This window comes from Telmatherina bonti, assembly GCF_933228915.1.
Source record: "Telmatherina bonti genome assembly, chromosome: 10".
In the NCBI taxonomy this organism is placed as follows: Eukaryota; Metazoa; Chordata; class Actinopteri; order Atheriniformes; family Telmatherinidae; genus Telmatherina; species Telmatherina bonti.
The window spans coordinates 19,937,893-19,959,649 of record NC_136628.1 but is presented as its reverse complement, the minus strand read 5'-3'; the positions used below and the strand labels follow the sequence as shown (position 1 = coordinate 19,959,649).

Here is a 21,757-nt window from a genome sequence, read left to right as displayed (position 1 = left end):
CTGCTAGATAGCTGCAGGGTGTAATTATCTAAAATTTTGTTGTTTGAAACTGAAATTTTAATTTAGTAACAGTTAATGCAAAACAGAGAGCATAGCTTGCCCATTATGGTTTACAACTAGGGGCTTCACACTTCCTGCTTGTATGTGTGGTATCACCTCGGTCTTCCACCCAAATACTGCATGCCTTTTTTAATGCTTACTAGTATTATTTACAAGTACATTAATAATTAGGAACAAGAATATGAAAATATTAATAACTAAAAGTTAAGAAAAAGACAGCTTATATAATGTTAAAATGAGAAAAACTATTTCCCACAGAATGCCCATGGGGCAAATTTTTTGTCAATAATTCCTATACATTTTATTAAAATAATAGTCAATGAAAATATTTAATGAATGACAGTAAAGTTTTTTTTATTTCAAGTAATTTGTCAAAGAAATTACCACTGTAAATAAATGCAAGAAACACATTAGGCATTAAAAACAAAGTGCCAAATATTTAAACAAAAGGAAAAAACAAACATACAAATGAGCAAGAAATTAACATATTCTAACGCCACATTAGACCACTAAAATCCTTCACGATCAACATCAACCATGTCAGGATATAAACGAATAAGGTGCACATAGCTGAAATTTCTTTGAATAATGTTATCATCAGGTTGTCTGTGCCAACAAGCCTGCAAATGACATCTAGCACCACATTAAATGAAACGTTCAAATAAGCAGCTCTGTCACCCGGTGTCAAAGCCGCAGCACTGGGAGAGAAAATCCTCCAGGAAGTTTTCAGTGTCAGGCGTGTTGTTACTACAGCTGGTCTGCGACGCTGCACCATCAGTGCTGACCAAACAGTTCAACTGCTCAGCTCCCTCATTCCCACTGGCAAGCATCTCTAAGAAGCCGGTGCTGTCTGGAGAAAGGTTGCTGACAGTCGTCGCTGGCGAGAGTAGGTCTGACAGGAAGTCATCGCAGGTGGAGCCATCGTAGGTGCTGGAGGTGACAGTACTTGGAGAGTTCAGATCAGTGCTGTCTGGTTGAACACAGGGTCCCCCTTGAAATCCCAACAGGCTGTTCAGCTTTGCAAGCTTCTTCTTCTTTGCTTTCAGTTTCTTTATTAGCTTGTATCTGAGGGCTTCAGTTTCACTGAGATTTGGGGGAACTTTGGAGGACTGACTGCTGTGTTTCTTTGACAAGCAGATTTCAGAAAGTTGCCTTGCAGCAGATGTAGGATGGGACAAACCTGAGGTTACAGTGGAATTGATTAACTTTAAGTGGTTTGGTTCCACACTGAGGGGTGCTGGGGATGGACTTTGGATGTATGAGCTCTTTGCACCAAATCCACCATACATTTCCGCAGCTTTTGGAGGGAGACTCTCGCTCTCTTCTGTACAAAGCTGCTGTTTAGGGAGTCCTGCGAGAATCGGATGTCCTTTTACAGGATTGGGAGTGGAGTGGACAGGATGAGAGGGCTTCACTTGTGTGTCCAAGGAGGGTGTGTGGGTGAGTGCAAGTTTTGCAACGGACTTGTGAATTTGATTTAGAGGGTGTTTGCTCAGCAGGAAAGACCAGCGAGCATTTTGATCAAGTGCTGGCGCATCTGTGGAACATTTCTGATTGGTGGACAGAGGTGAGGTGTTAGTAGAAAAGACGGGGGATGCTTTCTTACTTTCCATATGTGGTGTGTTGTCTTGAGCAGCAGGAATCTCGGGGGTATGACTGACAGCTTCCAATGGCTCTGGGGATGTAGTTTGGGAGGAGAGTGGAGCTGCTTTAGATGAGGCTGCCTGTTTGCACATCTGTCTGTCCACTGTGCTGCATGTGGTGGTTCTGCCTTGTCCCGTTTTGGAAGGTGGCACAAGTGGATCACAGGAGTCATCTTTTGGCTCTTTATCAGAAAAGTTCGGGTTAGTGGGAAGCTCAACATCAATGCTGTCACACATGTCACCACCTGCTGCATGGGAGGAGCTGTCAGATGTGGAACCCAGCTTTTCAATCCTTCCAGGAAAACTCAATTCCTGAGCTTGGTGACTGTCAAGTTGGGTTTCAGATTCAGATTTTAACTCCACCAGGGTGAGCGTGATGATGTCATTGTGAGTAAGTCCCTCAAAGGTGTCGAGCAACGTCGTTGCACCTATGGATGCATCTTCAACGGCTGTGACTGTAGAGTCCATAATGTTGCTGCCTTCTTCCCCTGTGAGTGCACAAATGATGTCGGTATCATCGTGAGGCACCAGAAGAGTCTGATCTGGAGTCACAGCCAATGGTCCATCTACTTTGTCATTTAAAAAAGGGATATTCTTTTCAGGTGGGGAAGAATCAACAAATGTGGTGGAGGGGGAACAAACAGAAGGTTCTGCATCATCCTCGACCTCCCAGAAGACGATATGCATCTCATGAGCAGGGACCTGGAGCTTGTGATGGGTCAGACAGTCTGGGTGTTTTAAGTCGTCATATTCTAGCCATGATCCTGAAGGAACAAGCACACAGGTTATCTCTGCACGTAACTACAGGATTTTACTGGAATAACTTATAATTGCCATAAAGAGAAGGAAAAACATTATCTGCCCCTAGTCAGGAGCAAGAACCTTAAAACTTAAAAATCTCCTCTAAAACCCACCGAGTTGCACGTTAAATGACAAAACAAGTGTTAAAAGTAGAGCTGGGCAATATATCGAATATACTCAAAATATTGTGGCTAGTCCCCTGTGGAATACAGAAAATGTCTATATTCGTCATATTCAAGTATCCTGTTGTCACGCAGTTGTTTTTAGCTGTGGGCGGGTTTTTCTCACTCCTCCTCGACTCTGCACCGCTTTGCACAGAGAGTTAAAGCAAGCGCACCTAGTTACGTACATAACGTGAGCTACGTGCTACGTCATGAGAGGCAGCGTGTAGCAGCTGTTCTAGCAGAGAACTCCAGTACACGCTTGCCAACTTGGCGACTTTCTCGTTAAATCTAGCGACTTTCCAACCCTCCTTGGCAACTTTTTTTGTGAAAAGCGACTAGCGACTTTTACTGGAGTTATTGGAGACTTTCCGGGTGTATTGGCGACTTTAAAGCGCATATTGTAAAGTTATTGTGACGAACAACAGTCTCTCCCCGCCCTAAAGCACCCAGTCGGCTCCGGCTGCAGCTGCAGCCAGTCAGAGGAGCAGAGAGGACTCCTGCACGACTCCATCTACAGTCACAATGAACAGCCAAATCCGCCACTGATCCCGCTCTGGATTACAGAGTGGGATGTAAATTGCAAAGTTTTTCACGTCATGCAAAAATAATAAATTCTATTTGATTACATTCACAGCCTCTGTCGCTTACTCACTTCATCCGCTGTGTGTGTGACACAAGCTAAATATTTATCTAGCTCGTCATGTCTCTAGAAAGTACAGAAAGGAGTGGGAATCAAACCCTGAATTAAAAGCTGGCTGAAGCCGTTTATTGGAGACGATACGAGGACATTCTGCCTGTATTATAAGACTGATTTCTACACTAAACTCGGCAATGAAAAAAAAATACAAGACGACTCAAAAACGTATCCATAAAGCAAAGCCTTATCATAGTTCAACCCAGAGCAAGCTAAAACTAAAAAATGAAAAAAAGACTAAACTAAAAGTAATAAAAACTACAAAAATAAAAAACAAATGTATCTCTGCCAAAGTGTCTCTTTTGGGTCACTGTGGCAGTCCCAAGCCCAGATAAAGGAGGAGGGTTGAACATGCAGCTAGCTATTCCACAAAACATAACAATCCTTTGGTTAAATTTGATATTTGATAATCTAACATTTAATAAAGCAGGACAAAGCTAATTTATACAATGTAGTTTTAATGGTATTCAAAATAATTTGAATACCACTGAACAGGAATAGCCTGTTCAGTGGCAAAAAAAAAAAAAAAGAATAGAAGAAAAATAGTACAGGATCCTTTATCTGGCGCTGGTTTGGATACCAGAGAGAGGATGTTGACCAAACAACTGTCGTATGCAAAGTATGTTGCAAAAGTGTCGCCACAACAGGTAGTAGTACCACAAATTTAGTTCATTTAAAAAGTCACTCCCTAGACCACCTATTTTCATACATTGCATTTATTACATCATGCAAAGGCACTTTATTTTGTTTTAAAATGACATGTTTCTGCGACTGCTTTAACTGTTCAATAAATACGGTTTTGATAAGTTTTTCTTCATTTTATGTTTAAAATCAGCATCTCTTAATGCAGTATGAACAATTATGTTTTAATGTAGACACAAAATCATCTTACTGATGTGATTGTACGCACCAAAGCATTAATTCAAGGCTAAGGTAAACATCGAGATATATATCGTATATCGTGACATGCCATAAAAATATCGGGATATTACTAAAAGGTCATATTGCCCAGCCCTAGTTAAAAGCTGATGTTATTCCTATTTAAACACTTCATGTGCTTCCCACCAGAATGTGCTGTTGGTACACTTCAATGTACTTAATCATTATACTTCATGTGACTTGAAGATTTAAAAAAAACCTCTTTCTAGCATTATCCAGAGGAGAAATGCAATTAAAACATTTAGATGATAATTAAAAAATAAAGTTATCATACTTTCTTTCTGGAAAAAAAAAAAAGGAAAGAACATACATACCATCATTATTGTGAAACCAGGTGACAAAGTGCTTAATCTGCTGGTTGTACTGTATGACAGTTGTGATTGAGTAGCGTTTTCCCTTGAAGTTGAAGGCGTAGATACTGACATCATTGTTCGGGAGCCCCTCCACAAAATGAAGTACAAACACTGGAGGCACTCTGCACACAGAGATGAAGCAAAAGTTTGGTTCAAGCAGAGGTCTAGATGGGAAATCGGATATAGTTTCAGAACAAAAGCTTTGGTGATAATAAAACTTTTTTTGTTCTTTTATAAGAATTTCAATCTTTCCAAAGGCTTCATATTCTAATGTGGTAAATTTGTATCTGTAAAAGGAGTACTTTCCCTGATCCATAACAAACACAAGGGCACAAGATTAGCAGAACTGCCTGGGAAAACAGCCTTAACCTCAACATCTCAGATGTAGCAGGGATCCTCAATCCTGGTCCCTAAGCACAGGCGTCCTGCAGGTGTCACTACTTGCCCTGCTGCAACACACCTAATTTACAGTCGGACTTGTGCAGAACTTGAATAATTACTCATTGATTTGAGTCAGTTGCGTTGCAGCAGGGAAACCTCTAAAACCTGCAGGACACTGGACTCTGGAGGTCCAGGACTGTGGATCCCTGACATAAAGGATTCAATTCTTTAGTTAGTTCCTTGTTATTTGCGCTTGTTATTCCCAGCTACAGTTTAAGGTGGTCCACAGGGCCCCCATATCCATAGTCAGGTTGTCCCAGGTGTATGAAGACCCAGTCGCCTGCTGTAATGAATGTGACAATCCCAAGGCAGTCATATCCAGTGGCTTCATGTCATGCTCACGTCTTGACAAGATCTGCTGCTTTCCTCAGAATCGGAGGATGAATTTAACAAGATCTGGAGACCCTTTTTAAACATTTCTCTAACCTACAACTTAGTTGCGCTTCTACACCATTATAATGTGTATCTGTTGCCACTTCCATGTATATACTGATTTGTATATATAAGTCCATGTGCAATTTGCACACAAAGTCATATCCTGAGTACTCTGCATATGATAATCTGACTGAAAGCCAATTCAGACTATTGGTATACAACATAGGAGAAGGAGACCCTGTTTTAGGAACCTTTTTTTAGACTGAACTTCTTACCTCTGCAGCAACATAGTCCTCATCTGATTCTTCTTGGAGCAGGCATTGCACGGTGCAAAATGAGCAGCATGAAGTGGGTGCCAGTTAGGCAAAATGTTTGTGAAGGTGGGAAGAGTTTTCACAACCCTAAAAAAAACACACACACAAACAAATTCAGAGTTGGCGTTCAGCAGGGACGTGGTCAGTAACCAGGAAACGATCCCTACCAGCTGAACTTGCATTTCCTCAATTTCTATTTCATTCTTTTTCAAATCTGACCAATATTAGGGAGTTTAAGTCTTATTGGAAGCAATTGTAAACATCAAACGTTCAGGATTTTATAACTTTTTCTCCACACAGACCTGCAGCAGCATGGGGTTTCATTCCCAGCTTGATTTCTAACAAGACAAATAAGTCTGCCGTTTTTGTTCAGTATCTTTGCTGTTAAATAAAGCTTTCGAAACAAGCACCCATTTTTTTGTTCGTTCATCCTCCATTATTATTCTGATGATTATTTTGCTTATGGGAAAAAATAGATTAATATAAATCATCACCTACCTTTCTGTTGTGGTGACTTTGCATTCACTGCACTTGAACTCCCAGTGAAAGGTCGTCTGGAACAGACGCTCCACCCAGGAGTCCATTGTGAGCAGAAGTGGCATGGCGAACACCGGAGTTTCCCTTTGACCTAAACAGCCCAAACATAGCAGTTAGAGAGCATTGCTCTGTGAGTGCAGGCTGCAGCAGCGGTTACAAGCTACATTTCCAAGTAATTTCAAAGAATTTAATCTGTGAATGAGATGTGGGCGACATTTTAGATATCCCCTGGGTTGTCAATCCTAAAACTGAAAACTACAACCTTTTCAGCCTGTATGTCAACTGTGCCGTAACAGCTTTCCCCCTCATTATGCCCCCGTGTTTACACCAAGCTCTCCTAGTTCCATAGAACAAAGACTTGTCTGCCATAAGCGGAGCAAAATACCAGGTTGGCAAGTCTAGACCAGTCACTATGTGATATCAGGTGATAACTGCTTAAAAGATCAAGTTTAAACCTAGCTTTGGATATTCCTATATTAACATTTTGTGGCAACCAAGAGCTATACCAAAAACACATGCATAACATAACAACATGTATGTATTTTGGTAAAACTCTTACCTTTTAATATTATTGATGTAAAAAAAAAAAATTAAAGATAAAGTTATTTAAAGCTTTGGTTGTTTGAAGACTTTCATGTTGTGTAGGAGATATGTACGTACGTCCCAAAACAGGACAGACTCCTCCTTTAAAAACCCCTCTTTGTCGCTGTAATCTGGAAGCAAAAGCTTAGAGCTCGGCTTTATGAAAATTAATATTCAAGAACAGAAAGCTTGAGGGGCCCTGGGAGCACTTTTGTCCCGCGTTGCTGTGTTTGAAAAGCATTCGCTCAGACATCTCTCCTGCTCCCAAAAGCCTTGCACTATTTGCATAGAGTTCCTGATCCAACACGCGCAGGAAACTAGCAGACAGGCAGGAAAAAAAGCATTGCTTTGTTATTTTTATTAATGCCAATTGTTTTTATTTTTGGTGGTGTTGATTTTCACTTTAAACATTTTACATTTTCATATGGCATTTACATTGTTTTCTAATGTGTAATCAGTCCTTATTAAACTTTCTTTGATCAACTTTCAGGTTATATGAATGAATGAATGAATGAATGAATGAATGAATGAATGAATGAATGAATGAAAAATACTTTATTAATTCCCAAAGGGAAATTCAATGAATTATTTATTATCATCATTATTATTATTAATTACATGAATGACTTCCCAACACTATTCTATGATATTCCAGGAGTCAGAGGTCATCATACCTAAAATAATTAGCTGCAGTGCAGAGTTGTTGTTTTACTCTGTGTCAGACCCAAATGAATGAGAAAGCTTTTCACTGCTATATCCAACCATATATCAAAGTTTAAATGCTCCCACCCATCGCTGTTTTGTAAAACATAATGCAATGCATCACTTAGCTTTATATGAATTTTTACCATAAACAGCATGTAATAAGAAATGCGTGCCTCTATGAGGACCTGCACAGTTGTTTTCTGCAGTGGTGAAACCCATAAATAAGAGATCAGTTATTCTCACACTGGTTACGACCTTACCGTTTCTGTAGAACAATTAAACCCTCAAGAGTAAAACACAGACTGTTTAACAAGCTTAAACATGTAGGGAAGTGATATTTACAGCTGATGTGTTTTATATGAAGCATTCAGCTGATATAGTGAGAGAAAACTGTACATCTATGAGGAATATCATCATATGGAAAAAATACATCATACATTACATGAATGAGTGAAAATCAACCCCTTTAAATACCCCTCAAATAATTTTCACATTAAAAAAAAAGCTGAAAAACCAAAAAGCAATTGGTCGATCTGTCAAGGCTCTGGTTGAAATGTTACAATCAGGATTCAAGATTCAGTTTATTTATCGTTTAGTAGAGAGCACCAACAATATTTCTATGCTCAAACTCTTGACAGGGATGACACATGTGAGGACTGAACCAGGTCTTCACTGTGAACGTTTCTATTAAGCCATTCTTACAGATTCTCTGTTTCACATTTGCAACTCACCCTGTGTGTGTGTTACTTGAGCTGTGGGCATAATGCAGAAAAGAATGTGCTTTATTTATGTGCTGCCATCCCAAGATTTAAGACTCAACTCTACTCTACTCTGGAGGTGATGCTGACAACAAGCAGGTTTTTGACAGATCAATGAATGTGAACCTGAGCTTACCCAGTTCGCAGTGCAGTTTGGGCTGCAACTGCTTGAACACAGACATCCTGAGATTCTCCAAGTCAACGATGGCCTTGTGCAGCGCATGTCTCGGGATCTTCGCAACACCATCTAGTCAAACACAAGTTCAGTTTAATAAAAACAGGAAAAACTTTGTGTTCTCAGTGATTGTTTCTGACAGTGTAGACTGTTCAACTTTTATTCATCCAGGTCTGCCTCTCCCTGAGTCGTCACCTTATCGTAGTGGAGGGGTTTGTGCGTCCCGAAGATCCTAGCAGCTATGTTGTCGGGGGCTTTATGCCCCTGGTAGGGTCACCCATGGCAAACAGGTGTCAAGGGGAGGGACCAGACCAGGCAGGGCTCGTAGACCCCTATGATGACGACAAACCTGGGCATAAATGTTCCCTTGCCCGGACGCGGGTTTCCGGGACCCCCCTCTGGAGCCAGACCTGGAGGTGGGGTACGAGAGCGAGCGTCTGGTGGCCGGGCCTTTGCCCATGGGGCCCGGTCGGGCTCAGCCCGAAAGGGTTACATGGGCCCCACCTCCCGTGGGCTCACCATCTGCGGGAGGAGCTGTAGGGGTCGGATGCAGTGTGAGCTGGGCGGCAGCAAGGGGCGGGGACCCTGGTGGTCCGATCCCCGGCTGCAGAAGCTGGCTCTAGGAATGTGGAATGTCACCTCTCTGGTGAGGAAGGAGCCTGAGCTTGTGCGCGAGGTTGAGCGGTTTTGGCTAGATATAGTTGGACTCATGGCTTGGGCTCTGGAGCCAGTACCCTCGAGAGAGGCTGGACTTTCTTCCACTCTGGAGTTGCTCATGGTGAGAGGCGCCGAGCAGGTGTGGGCATTCTTATCGGCCCCCAGCTTGGTGCCTGCACGTTGGGGTTTACCCCAGTGGATGAAATGGTAGTTTCCCTCCGCGTTTGGGTGGGGGACGGGTCCTGACTGTTGTCTGTGCTTATGCGCCGAACAGCAGTTCAGAGTACCCACCCTTTCTGGAGTCCTTGGAGGGAGTGCTGGAGGGTGCTCCATCTGGGGACTCCATTGTTCTGCTGGAGGACTTCAATGCTCACGTGGGCAATGACAGTGAGACCTGGAGAGGAGTGATTGGGAGACATGCCCCCCCCCCCTCTGAACCCAAATGGTGTTTTGTTATTGGACTTCTGTGCTCGTCATGGATTGTCCATAACGAACACCATGTTCCAACATAAGAGTGTCCATATGTACACCTGACATCAGGATTCCCTGGGCCGCAGTTCGATGATCAATTTTGTAGTCGTATCATCGGACCTGTGGCCACATGCCTTGGTCACTCGGGTGAAGAGGGGGGCGGAGCTGTCAACTGATCACCACCTGGTGGTGAGTTGGCTCAGATGGAGGGGGAGGAAGCCGGTCAGATCTGGCAGGCCCAAACTTGGCGTGACGGTCTGCTGGGAACGTCTGGCTGAGTCCCCTGTCAGAGCGAGCTTCAACTCCCACCTTCAACAGAGCTTCAACCATGTCCCGAGTGAGGCGGGGGACATTGAGTCCGAATGGGCTGTGTTCCGTGCCTCTATTGCTGAGGCGGCCAGCCGGAGCTGTGGCCGTAAGGTCGTTGGTGCCTGTCGTGGCGGTAATCCCAGGACTCGTTGGTGGACACCAGCAGTGAAGGATGCCATCAAGCTGAAGGGGGAGTCCTATCGGGCCTTCTTGGCCTGTGGGACTCTGGAGGCAGCTGATGGGTACAGACAGGCTAAGCGGCATGCGGCTTCGGCTGTCGCCAAGGCAAAAACTTGGGCATGGGAGGAGTTCGGCGAGGCCATGGAGAAAGACTTCCGGACGGCTTCGAGGCGATTCTGGTCCACCATCCGGTGGCTCAGGAGAGTGAAGCAGTGCTCCATCAATACTGTGTACAGTGGAGATGGGGAGCTGCTGACCTCAACTCAGGATGTTGTGGGTCGATGGAGGGAGTACTTCGAAGACCTCCTCAATCCTACCAACACGTCTTCCGATGAGGAAGCATAGCTGGGGACTCAGGGGTGGACTCTCCTATCTCTGGGGCTGAAGTCGCTGAGGTAGTCAAAAAGCTCTTTGGCGGCAAGGCCCCGGGGGTGGACGAGATCTGCCCGGAGTTCCTTCAGGCTCTGGATGCTGTGGGGCTGTCCTGGCTGACATGCCTCTGCAGCATCGCGTGGACATCGGGGGCAGTGCCGCTGTATTGGCAGACTGGGGTGGTGGTCCCCCTTTTTAAGAAGGGGGACCGGAGGGTGTGTTCCAATTACAGGGGAATCACACTCCTCAGCCTCCCTGGAAAGGTCTATTCAGGGGTCCTGGAGAGGAGGGTCCGCCGGATAGTCGAATCTCGGATTGAGGAGGAGCAGTGCGGTTTTCGTCCTGGCCGCGGAACAGTGGACCAGCTCTATACTCTCTTTGGGGTCCTGGAGGGTGCATGGGAGTTTGCCCAACCAGTCTACATGTGCTTTGTGGACCTGGAGAAGGCGTTCGACCGTGTCCCCCGGGGGCTCCTGTGGGGGGTACTCCAGGAGTATGGGGTACCGGACCCCCCTGTGCGAGCTGTCCGGTCCCTGTACGACAGGTGTCAGAGCTTGGTCTGCATTGCCGGTAGTAAGTCGGATTCGTTTCCAGTGAGGGTTGGACTCCGCCAAGGCTGCCTTTTATCACCGATTCTGTTCATAACTTATATGGACAGAATTTCTAGGCGCAGCCGAGGTGTTGAGGGGATCCGGCTAGGTGGCCTCAGGATTGGGTCCCTGCTTTTTGCAGATGACGTGGTCCTGTTAGCTTCATCTGGTTGTGATCTCCAGCTCTCACTTGAGCGATTCGCTGCCGAGTGTGAAGCGGCCGGGATGGGAATCAGCACCTCCAAATCTGAGATCATGGTCCTCAGCCGGAATAGGGTGGTTTGCCCTCTCCGGGTCGGGAGTCATGTCCTGCCCCAAGTGGAGGAGTTTAAATATCTCGGGGTCTTGTTCACGAGTGAGGGAAAGATGGAGCGCGAGATCGAAAGACGGATCGGTGTGGCGTCTGCAGTAATGTGGACTCTGCGCCGGTCTGTCATGGTGAAGAAGGACCTGAGCCAGAAGGCGAAGCTCTCGATTTACCAGTCGATCTACGTTCCTACCCTCACCTATGGTCATGAGCTGTGGGTCGTGACCGAAAGAACAAGATCTCGTATACAGGCGGCTGAAATGAGTTTCCTCCACAGGGTGGCTGGGCTCTCCCTTAGAGATAGGGTGAGGAGCTTGGTCATACGGGAGGGGCTCAGAGTAGAGCCGCTGCTCCTCCGCATCGAGAGGAACCAATTGAGGTGGCTCGGGCATCTGGTTAGGATGCCTCCTAGACGCCTCCCTGGTGAGGTGTTCCAGGCACGTCCCTCTGGGAGGAGACCCAGGGGACGACCCAGGACACGCTGGAGGGATTATATCTCTCGGCTGGCCTGGGAACGCCTCGGGATCCCCCCCACAGAGTTGGCAAATTTGGCTGGGGAGAGGGAAGTCTGGGCTTTCAGCTGCTGCCCCCGCGACCCGACCCCAGATAAGCGGCACGAAGACGAGACGAGTCTGCATACATCCACTTCTCAGACATCTGTAACCATTTCAGTACAAATTATGGCTCATTAATATCTATTAAATATTCAAATCATTAACAAATCTTGAAGATGAATTAATGAAAAGCTGATGCCAACAATCTGGCAAAAAGTTAAAAAACCCAGACAGTCTAAGCATTTAGGTTGCTGAGCCCCTCAGTACAACAAGACCCCAGGTCCTTTTACAAGCATGTGCCTGTGAAAATGAACTAAAAAAAATTCAATGAAAAACATTTTATTAATCCCTCCGAGGAAATCCTAACATAGTATTAGGCTTGTGTGTTAAAGAGGACCTGAGGAGCAAACTGCCTGTTGCTTCTTTGCAGCATCATACAGGAAGTGTGAAGCACTGTCTAATCGCCCAGCCCTTCTGCACAGGTAGCTAAACATAATATTCGGATTTTAATCTCAATTACGATCTGGGGTTTCAACGATCATGAAAATAAAAGTGTGCGATTATTTTTCTCTTAGCAGTTTCCTCCTGCTGTCTTCAGTTGCCAATCGAGAATACTGGCATAGCAGCGCTGTGCTGTAAACTCCTTCCACAGCCGTTTTGGTTTCATTCAGCCTCTGTTGCCAACTTGGCCACTTTCCAAACCCCCTTGGCGACTTTTTTTTTTTTTTTTTTTTTTTTTTGTTAAAAGTGACTAGCGACAAATCTAGCGACTTTTACTGGACTTATTAGAGACGTTTCTGGTGTTTTGGCGACTGACTTAAAAGGCACATATTGTTCTGCAGTTACTGTAAGGAACGAGCAGCAGGAGCTTCTCCCCGTCCTAAAGTGCTCCCAGGCGGCCAGTCTCAGTCAGCTCCGGCTGCAGGTCAATGTAGAATAACTGTAGTAGGTTGTGAAAGTTCATAACAACATAGTTTATACCATTGTCAGTGAGAACTGGCTGCATTATTTTCGTATAAAACGCACATATAGTTCGGCGAGTTAAATCACTATAATATTCCTCCGTCACAGGGCGTCACCGTAGCAACACGTTAACCAGCTGGTTCAGATCAGCTGTTTTTTTAACAGGTGAATCAGAGAAATGCGCTGTAGCCTGACAGTGGCTGTTTGGCATAAAAACTACATCCAGACCAACATGAAATAGTTTGTATAATTTAGTATATTTAGCAAATGTTGTAAAAAAGAAATACAAACTTGTTGTAAAAATGTTTACTGCGTGGGACCATGGTATAAGCGGATTAAACAACTCAAAACCGTGCATTAGACGGTTATAAGTTGAGAACGCCACGACACACAGCATTGTTTAATCCTTACTTATATTTATCCATCCAGTTTACATAAGTATTTGCACTTTTTCAAGACAAAGCTTTATTTTATTTGTTTGTTTTTTCAAATTTGTGGAATCCTAAAGACATTGTTTAAAAGCCACGGTTTAATGTTAACTATATTCATGTTGGTAAAGATTATGGATAATCGTGTTAAATAATCGAGATCTCAATTTCTGTCAAAATAGTCGGGATTATAATTTTTTTGCCATAATCGAGCAGCCCTACTGTGCAGCATTCTTCTCTGTACAATTAGCTCAAGTGGTTTCAAAGCTCTCTTCAGCACAGAACCAGCCTTCTTTAAGTCTGTTTCTTTAGGTCTCCAGCTCTGCTGTTGCAGCCCCAACAGATGGCTGCATAGCAAATTGCCCTCCGGAAGTGGTCTGCTCTGTCACTTCTTGTAGACGGGCGCAGTCTAAAGCTGTTGTCCGGCTAAACTCCCAGGTACTTGCAATCCATCACGAACTCCGCTTCCACTGGGTTTTAAATAGTGCTTTGGTTACTCCAGTTCTTCTGTTTTGTTTATGCACAAAATGAGATGACTGTTTCTATGTGTTACCATCTCACAAAGTCATTAACTAGCTCCCTGTTCTCAGCCTCTTGTCAGTCACTGATACACTCCACAACTGCAATTATCCGAACCATTTTGGAGGTGACAGGTGTTGTATTGGAAGTCTGAGGTGCAAGCCATAAAAAGAAATGGTAAGAGAACAGCTCCTGTGCTGCTGACTGCAGGCTAAATTGTGTTCAAAGCAACTGTATATGAGGATTTCTGTATTGCCAGATTTGCCCAGATGAGTGGGCTTGCAGACGCAGGTAGCTGGTTATGTTTTAAACACTCAGCTTAATACAATAAGGAAACTGTAATGGGTCCAGAAAGGTGTTCACTTTCTCACTAACATAAACCAACAACTGTCTTTCAAGGATGTTTATGATAAGGAAGGTTAAGGCAACCAGTTTGCAGTCATTTAGGGCAGATGGGTGAGATTTTTTTCAGTTACAAGAGCAAGGAAGCACGTCTTCCACAGCATAGGAGGTTCCTCATGACTCGGGGTCATGTTGTGGTATTGTAGAACCCAACATATAGTAATTGTTCAGCTTAGGCCATTTGAACCCTGGGGCTGCTGGCGCCATCCAGATGTCTCTCCAAGTGTTTTTTCACCTGACTGCAGAAGACAGACTAGAGGTGGTCTTAGTACGTTCTGATATGGAGGAAGATGAGGCTGTGTTAAGGGTCATGATTGAGCAACATGGTGAAAGAGTGATGGTCCAATTGGAAAGCTGTGTCCTCATGAAGGGCATGAAGTCTGATTGACTGGAGGCAAGAAAGCTCAATGTTGTTCTGAACTAAATATATGCAGAAAAAGTAAGTTCTGTCCCATCAGTCTGTTCCCTCTTCATCTTGAAGCTGATGGTCTTTTTTTTATTCCTGATGACACACCCTTCATATTGTTCTACTGCTGGAGCTGCCTTTCTAGCTGCTTCCTGTTGACATGGTTAGTTTAACATGGTTTTCAGGTAGCGAGTGGTACATCACAAGGATGAGAACTTATAGCTAACAGTTCTGTCCTGTGTACAGGACTCCTAAAAACATGCCGTTTTCAGGATGGCACCATCTATTGTTAACAAATACTTGTTACTTTTCACACCATTTCTGATGTATCAATCTTCTCATACTGTCTTGAATCTATTTAGAGAACCACAAGAGTCTAGGAAAATAGTCCATTATATTGGCCACAACATTCCAGCCTAAAACTGTGACAAATCACAAACTATGATCGGATGAATTACAAGTTTTTAATCGGGGTGGATTCTGGGATATCTCAAGTGTTTATATGTGCCATCACACTATAATGAGTTAAGTGGTACTAAAAGTCACTGAATTTGTGCTCTCACTAACAAAACAATCTTGAAATTTAAGCGATGCTGACTGATTAAAAAGAAGATGAAAAATACCCAGAACCCTTCAACAAATCTGAACTTTTATAGACATGCGCACACACACACACACCAAACACACACCTTACCTTTGTTTATCTGCTGTTGCTCCTGGACAGCAGTACAGATTGCTTTATATCCTTTCATCAGCTGCCACACAGTTGAATGCTGAGGCTCCTTTTCAGGTTTGCACTTCAAGCTCTTGCAATTCACCAAAGCAGCAAGCAGTGAGTCCAACCAACACAAGTTGTCACTGTTACTCCAGAACAGCTGCTTTGGAAGGCCTAAAAGCTTGTCCGACTCTTTCACTAAGCTACAGGACAAAGCTTCACTGTCCATCTTGATGCTTTCAGCGTTTTTACATTTTGCAACATCCACAAACAGGGATTTTTCCACTGTCAACTCTGTCTGCTCAGTACACAGAGTTGATGTAAGGTTAACATTGCTGACATTAATGTTCTGGTTAGAACCCATGCCGTTTGGTACAGGAGGATTCTGCTTTATAAGGCCACCCTCTAATATCTCCAAACCATCAAAGTGAGGAGGGAGTGCAGACTCTTCTTTAGGAGTGGTCAACAACAAAACATCTGACAAGTGCCCAAGTGAGGCCAAATATGCAGGAGGGGTAGGGTCATCTGCATGCACAACCTGATCTGGACCCCTCTTTTGATCAACACCCTCATTTTGTACTGAAGCCCATCCGTTCGTCTCTGCGTCCGGACAAGCCTTGTGGTATCCATTTAACTGTTTACCATGAGTCTCAGGTGTTGCATGCAGGCCATTTTTGACAGGATCCACACACTCTTGTTCTGCAGGGCTAACAGGACTGTCTGTACTATCCTGTGGCTCAAGATCCTCTGCTTCGCTTGATCGCAGCCGTTTGAGCGGAGGATTGGTCAGCTCTTCTTTTTCCAGTGCAGCAAAATGTTTTCTTTTGCTCCCAACAGTGGGCTCCACAGGATTCAAGCTAGCCAAAACATCCTCCAAGGGCTGGGAGACCAAAGGGAAAAGGCACTGTGCGAGAATGGAAACAGGTAGATTAACAGTGGCAAGCTAAACGAATTAGAGGAGAGAAGGTACAAAACGTGTTAGTGTATATGACAGCTGCTTACCTGTGGGTTTGTGCAGAGGACAATTGACTCCTGGAAATTAATACGGTAGGAGCGCAGAGAATAAGTGAAGCCCTTCGAAGTACACCAAGGACAATATTCCAGTGAAGTGGCTCTTCCCACAACCTACAAAAAACAGTGAATAAAAAAAGGCTTTAATTAAGCTCATAGACATTTATAACCTGAATTAGCTGTTTAAAATGTAACTGCTAAACTTAAAATATCTGGAAAGTAACAGAAAAATAGTCTGTTGGACAAATACAGAAAAATGTTTGCTATTACACACAACATAAAATTTTAGCTGAACAAACACAGTCCCCTTCATCACAGCAACATTCTTATAGTTAGGAAGGTCTTTCTTTATTTACCTTGCTGAAGTGATGTATACAAGTACGAGACCAGCACATGTAAGCGTTAAGCTTTAATCCTTGCATCTATCATTGAGTGTTTCCGTTAGGAAGAATGAGCAAGTACATGAAACTAAGAAGCACATAAACACCTCAGAGTAAAACTTTATATTGCAGACTTTCAAGATATCACACAGTTCACTAGCTTAAAACACTCCATGTCATTAAAGTCAAAAGTACTTTCGCCTTTTACACTCAAAGATTTCCATTTGTTTTTCATTTTCTTTTGTTCAATTTGGATTGGTACTGCCCAGTCACAGTGTGTGTCTCAAATATAATTCAGCTTTGCGCAAGTGACAACAAAGAGAGGAAGGCATGAGCTCCACTGACTTTTCCCAAATACCCCGCCAGTGGTGAGGCCGAAACCCCCAAACCAGTGTCTTCACCAGTCATTGGCAAACAGCAGCTGCTCCTCGGGTCCACGGTTGACCGATGCCATTCAAACAATATTACCATATCACTGCAGCCTGATTCACTTCCAGAGGGACTGGAGGGGGGGAATACAGGAGCACAGAGGGAATATTACAAAGTTGTAAAGCTTCACAGAAAACACAGTTAGCTCTAAAATTGAATTGCAAGAGTTCCAGAGAAGATGTGCAAGATTCTAAAGCTATTAGATTCCCCAAATATCTGAAAAGCCAATGTTTTATTTATTTTTTAAAATCTAGTAGGACTTCACCAAAAAACAACACATCTTAAATAAGTACCTTACAACAATTGTCTGACTGTGCTTGTGAAAAAGAATGCAGCTGTTTTATGAGAGTACAAGGAGATTTCTTAACTTGTATTAGGACTGGGCAATTAATCAAAAATGAATCAAAGCCGACATTCAGAACTAATATTCAATTTAACTTTGCCCATGTCTTACTTTAATGATTTCTCTTAAATATATTTATAAAATTGCCATATAGCTAGATTGTATGCGCTTCTTTTAATCTAATCTAAAATCAATATAACAATATGTTATTATCAAATATCCAACCAAAGTTTCATTCAAACTGATTTGAGCTACTAATTAAGGTTTTCTAGCATTTTAAAAAATTATTTCACTGTGTTAGGACTGAAATAATGGCATATGTTCCCTTAAAATACCTGCTTTTGTAATACTAGAAATTCTACTGGCAAAAAAAAAAAAGAAATTTGTTTACTAAATAAACTACCTGAGTGTTTTGATGATTTCTCTGCATGTTCACAAGTAGAGCCTCCTGGCCTGATTGACACTCTACTCTCAGTGTCGTGACTCCTGTGACAACTGCATGTAAAAAAATTTTGTGATGAATAATGATAAACTTTATGACATAATTAGTAAGACGTTCTGAGGTGCCACCTATTCACAAATAAATTAAGTTTTTTGATACTATAAAAATAGATACAGTGGTTTCAGTAGCTAAAACATCCTTGAAGAATAATTATTTAACCCGATAATAACTTATCAGAGGCTCATCTACCTGAAGGCTAGCATGCTAACATAGTTGGCTAAGGTCGGGATCTGATTTAAAATGCAATAAAAACTTATTCTTATTTTAAGTAAACCAGATAATACATACCGAGAGTTGTGATGAATTTGGTTTAGGACTAATGTGTTGATGAGTGAAATCCATTCGTGCACAACTGGGTTAATTTATCCACACCGGCGGAGTCTGTCCATGTGCACCGACTGACGAGTTTGTGACAGAAACGTTCTGCTTCCGGCCGCCTCCAGTTGTGCATCGGCCTTTGTCTTCCCCATCAGTAAAAAGAAAATGTTTCCGCTGGCCCCCACTTGGTGGCTCAAGCGAACTGCAAGAGTCTGTGCTCAAGTTATTGTTCATGTTGGCGCTGCATGCATATTGGTACGGCACGTACAGCCCATCAAACCAGTGCTAACCGGTTTAACGTATTTTTAAAACCTCTGCCACATTTAATCACGCATTGAATTATTATTGTTATTAAAGTTTAAATCTATACAATTAGCTTTCTGTTAGTTTATAGAAATTTTATGTTTATATAAATATACATATTTATTAACATAAATGTATTGTTTCAAATTTACTATAAATATATCTTAAATTTAATTTTACATTTAAAATGACTTATTATCTTTTTAATTTTATTGTTGTACTTTTAGAGAACAACTTGAAACACAAGCAACTGAGTCATTCATCACTTGAGAAAAAATACAAAAACTTGGCCCTTATAAATGGTGTGCTTATCTAGTTTTGTATACAATAATTTATATGATTTATGGATACATTTTTTTTCTAAACGTCTACTTAATGTGGGTTTTTTTTGGTAGATATTCTGGCTGGGTGTGGGTGTTAGGGGGTCTACATGTGTCCCTCACTCTATTTCTAATACATTTCTAACAGCTCCATTGTGTCCTCATAACCCCCACCACCATGCACATTCACAGACGTGCACACACACAAACACACACTTTCCTCCACCCAATCCCGCCTCTTGCATGTGCCCTCCTCCCTTAAGCCCCTCCTGTATCTCCTGCTCTCCTGTCCTCTATTTTCCTCTTGATGACAAAATGAATTTGCATATTTTTCCCAGGGAGTGCTCATTAGAATGCATAAACATGAGCAGGCAATAGCTTTCTGCCGTGGCATCTCCTGATGCAAAATGAAGCACAGACAGGCAGCCTCACAGACAGACATGTGGCCTGAGTCTGGGTTGTGATTGGCATTAAGAATCAGTTCATCCTTCCTATTCTTAATTCAAGGATATGAATAAACTCTGCCAGCCATTTGTCTTTGTTTCTATCTTAGCTGCTTAAGTTGAAAAACAATTCTTTAATAGGCTCACAAAACAAATAGAAAAATTTGATTATTCTTAAACCCTAATGAGATTTATCAAGCATTAGCACATGACAAAGAAAATAATCACAAACCTTGTAAACTTAAAATACACTACTGTTTTATCCAAAATAGAAAAAACTCCTAGGTAACCTCCCTTTCCCTTTCAGAAATCATAATGCTATTTTATTCTTTAATTATTTTATTTCTATTTTTTATTTTCATTTTATTTATTTATTTATTATTTTGTAGTTTGGTCATTGCTGGTTGGGGTAAACTTCAGCTTGCAGAAATGTTAATTTATAGTGGGAATGTAAATCTGAACAATTTATCTTTTTGTAAGAATGAATAATTTATAACAAAGTTATAAACAAATATAATAGCATAACATGTTGCAAGCCTAATTATGTCTTGGTACATACATGCTATAAAATAACACACGTCTGACAGACTCACATTCCTCATCTTTTCCCTGATGGTGGCGCCAGAGGTCAGGTCACAGGGTCACAAAAATGTACGTGACCCTATTTAGGTGAAAAATCTTTCTCCTAAAATGAACTCAAACAGGACACATGGCTATAGGTACACCCTTCTACATGTATGTCCTTTGTAACACACATGTGTGCTAGTGCAAACAAAGACTACTGCTAATTTTTTGTTGTAAGTTACATTACAAATATGCACTCTCAGAAAATGAATTTCAGTATTGCTTTGCTCCTGGTGCTACCGGAACATCACATAATCCATTAGGGTTTCTTTCAATACCACAAACTTAAATAGCATATCCCTTCAAACACAAATAATCTTCGTTTTAATCATCTGATGAACAGACAAACAAATTCGCATGCATATGCTTTCAGTGAATCTGGTTTTCATAATAAGTTAAATTACTAAGCTGTCTAACTGCAGCACAACAGATTGTAGGTTTTGTGTATTATTTGATTTGTAGCAGCAACATCTCAATGTAAAGAAGAAAAAAAAATTGTCTGACATGCTATTTTCTGTAAAGAAGTCATTAAGTGCAGTTGAGATTTTTTTTTTTTTTTTTTTAAATTAATTTAATTCTATTTAATTCGACAGACCATTGTCCTTTGGCGTAGGGTAAAGCTCCCAGTTGCTGCTGTATGAAACAATTATACAAAGTCAAACTGTCTGAGCCTTAATGTAAACAAAAATGTTAGAGATAAAAAAAAAAAAAAAGTTAGTCCCACAGCACCTCATATTACCTCTCAGAGCTAAATAAATGTATGTCTGTGTCAAAATCTTCAATAAAGTTCTTCCTTTCGAATGTAAACTGCTTTGCTGGACAGTTGCTCTTTGATCTCATAGGCCTGCCTTAATCAGGGTGGAGCATAGACTGTCATACTTTAATAAAGTACCAATATTTAGGGTCTCTCCTAAAAGATCTCTCTAGCAGAACACAGAATGCACAGAAAAAATAAACAAGAAGTCTGAGCTGTTAACTCAATAAATGAAGATTTTATGATACCTGCTGCAAAACCTTTGTTTTAATTAGAATGCAAGGGTTTATGCAAACTTATCCAACAGCACTGAGTGTCTATAAATCTCACTCACCCCTCATAGAAATGATTAAAATACTGTCTAGTACAGTCAATGAGATTAAATATTGTTTGTAACTGGCTAAAAATAAAAAGCATGGCTTGTATATTCACAATGAAACTGCTAATAGAAATACTACTGTCGTTTCAATTATCAAGCCAAAATCTTTTTTAAAATGTCATATCTGGTGAATAACCATCCCATTTAAGATTAACAATCGTTTCTGAGTTTTTAAGAAGTGAATACGCGATGCCCTCCATACACATTTTCAATACCATAATTTGCAAATTAGTCCACGTGTTTTGAAGAGAAGGTACAATGAGTCGGTTGATGATGAGGGCTACAGCCCGTACAACATAGCCGCACAACATTAAACAGCTGCCCCGTTCCCTCACTACAAGCGCTCCGCGTTGCCTCATTCATTTAACTTGCCTACTGTACACTGTGCTCAACGTAGTGAATTCAATACTATGGCAAACACACTACACTACTACCAGCTCCAGCATGCTCGGACAAAAATATTTTTGTATCCACGCGCCTCAGAAAACTTCAGTGACGTTTCACAAAAGGCAGCCAATGGGACTTCATCTTCTATTA

At 42.1% G+C, this 21,757-nt stretch overlaps 1 protein-coding gene across 3 annotated transcripts; it reads right to left on the bottom strand.

Annotated features, from left to right (window-relative positions):
* Positions 1-397: 397 nt before the first annotated feature.
* Positions 398-18,499, bottom strand: uspl1 (ubiquitin specific peptidase like 1). Of its 3 annotated transcripts, XM_079247618.1 has the most exons (10): positions 18,368-18,499; positions 17,981-18,072; positions 17,151-17,307; positions 16,417-16,539; positions 15,394-16,318; positions 8,503-8,613; positions 6,283-6,412; positions 5,746-5,871; positions 4,616-4,776; positions 398-2,467 (listed from the first exon to the last, which is right to left on the bottom strand). In XM_079247618.1, the coding sequence occupies exons 3-10, from the start codon at positions 17,274-17,276 to the stop codon at positions 735-737; spliced, it is 3,435 nt and encodes a 1,144-aa protein (XP_079103744.1). In that variant the 5' UTR covers positions 17,277-17,307; positions 17,981-18,072; positions 18,368-18,499; the 3' UTR covers positions 398-734. The 3 variants fall into 3 exon arrangements, with proteins under 3 accessions (XP_079103744.1, XP_079103745.1, XP_079103746.1); XM_079247619.1 differs by lacking the exon at positions 17,981-18,072 and having other exon boundaries at positions 18,368-18,489; XM_079247620.1 differs by lacking the exons at positions 17,151-17,307; positions 17,981-18,072; positions 18,368-18,499 and adding an exon at positions 16,782-17,088.
* Between the last annotated feature and the right edge of the window lie 3,258 nt (positions 18,500-21,757).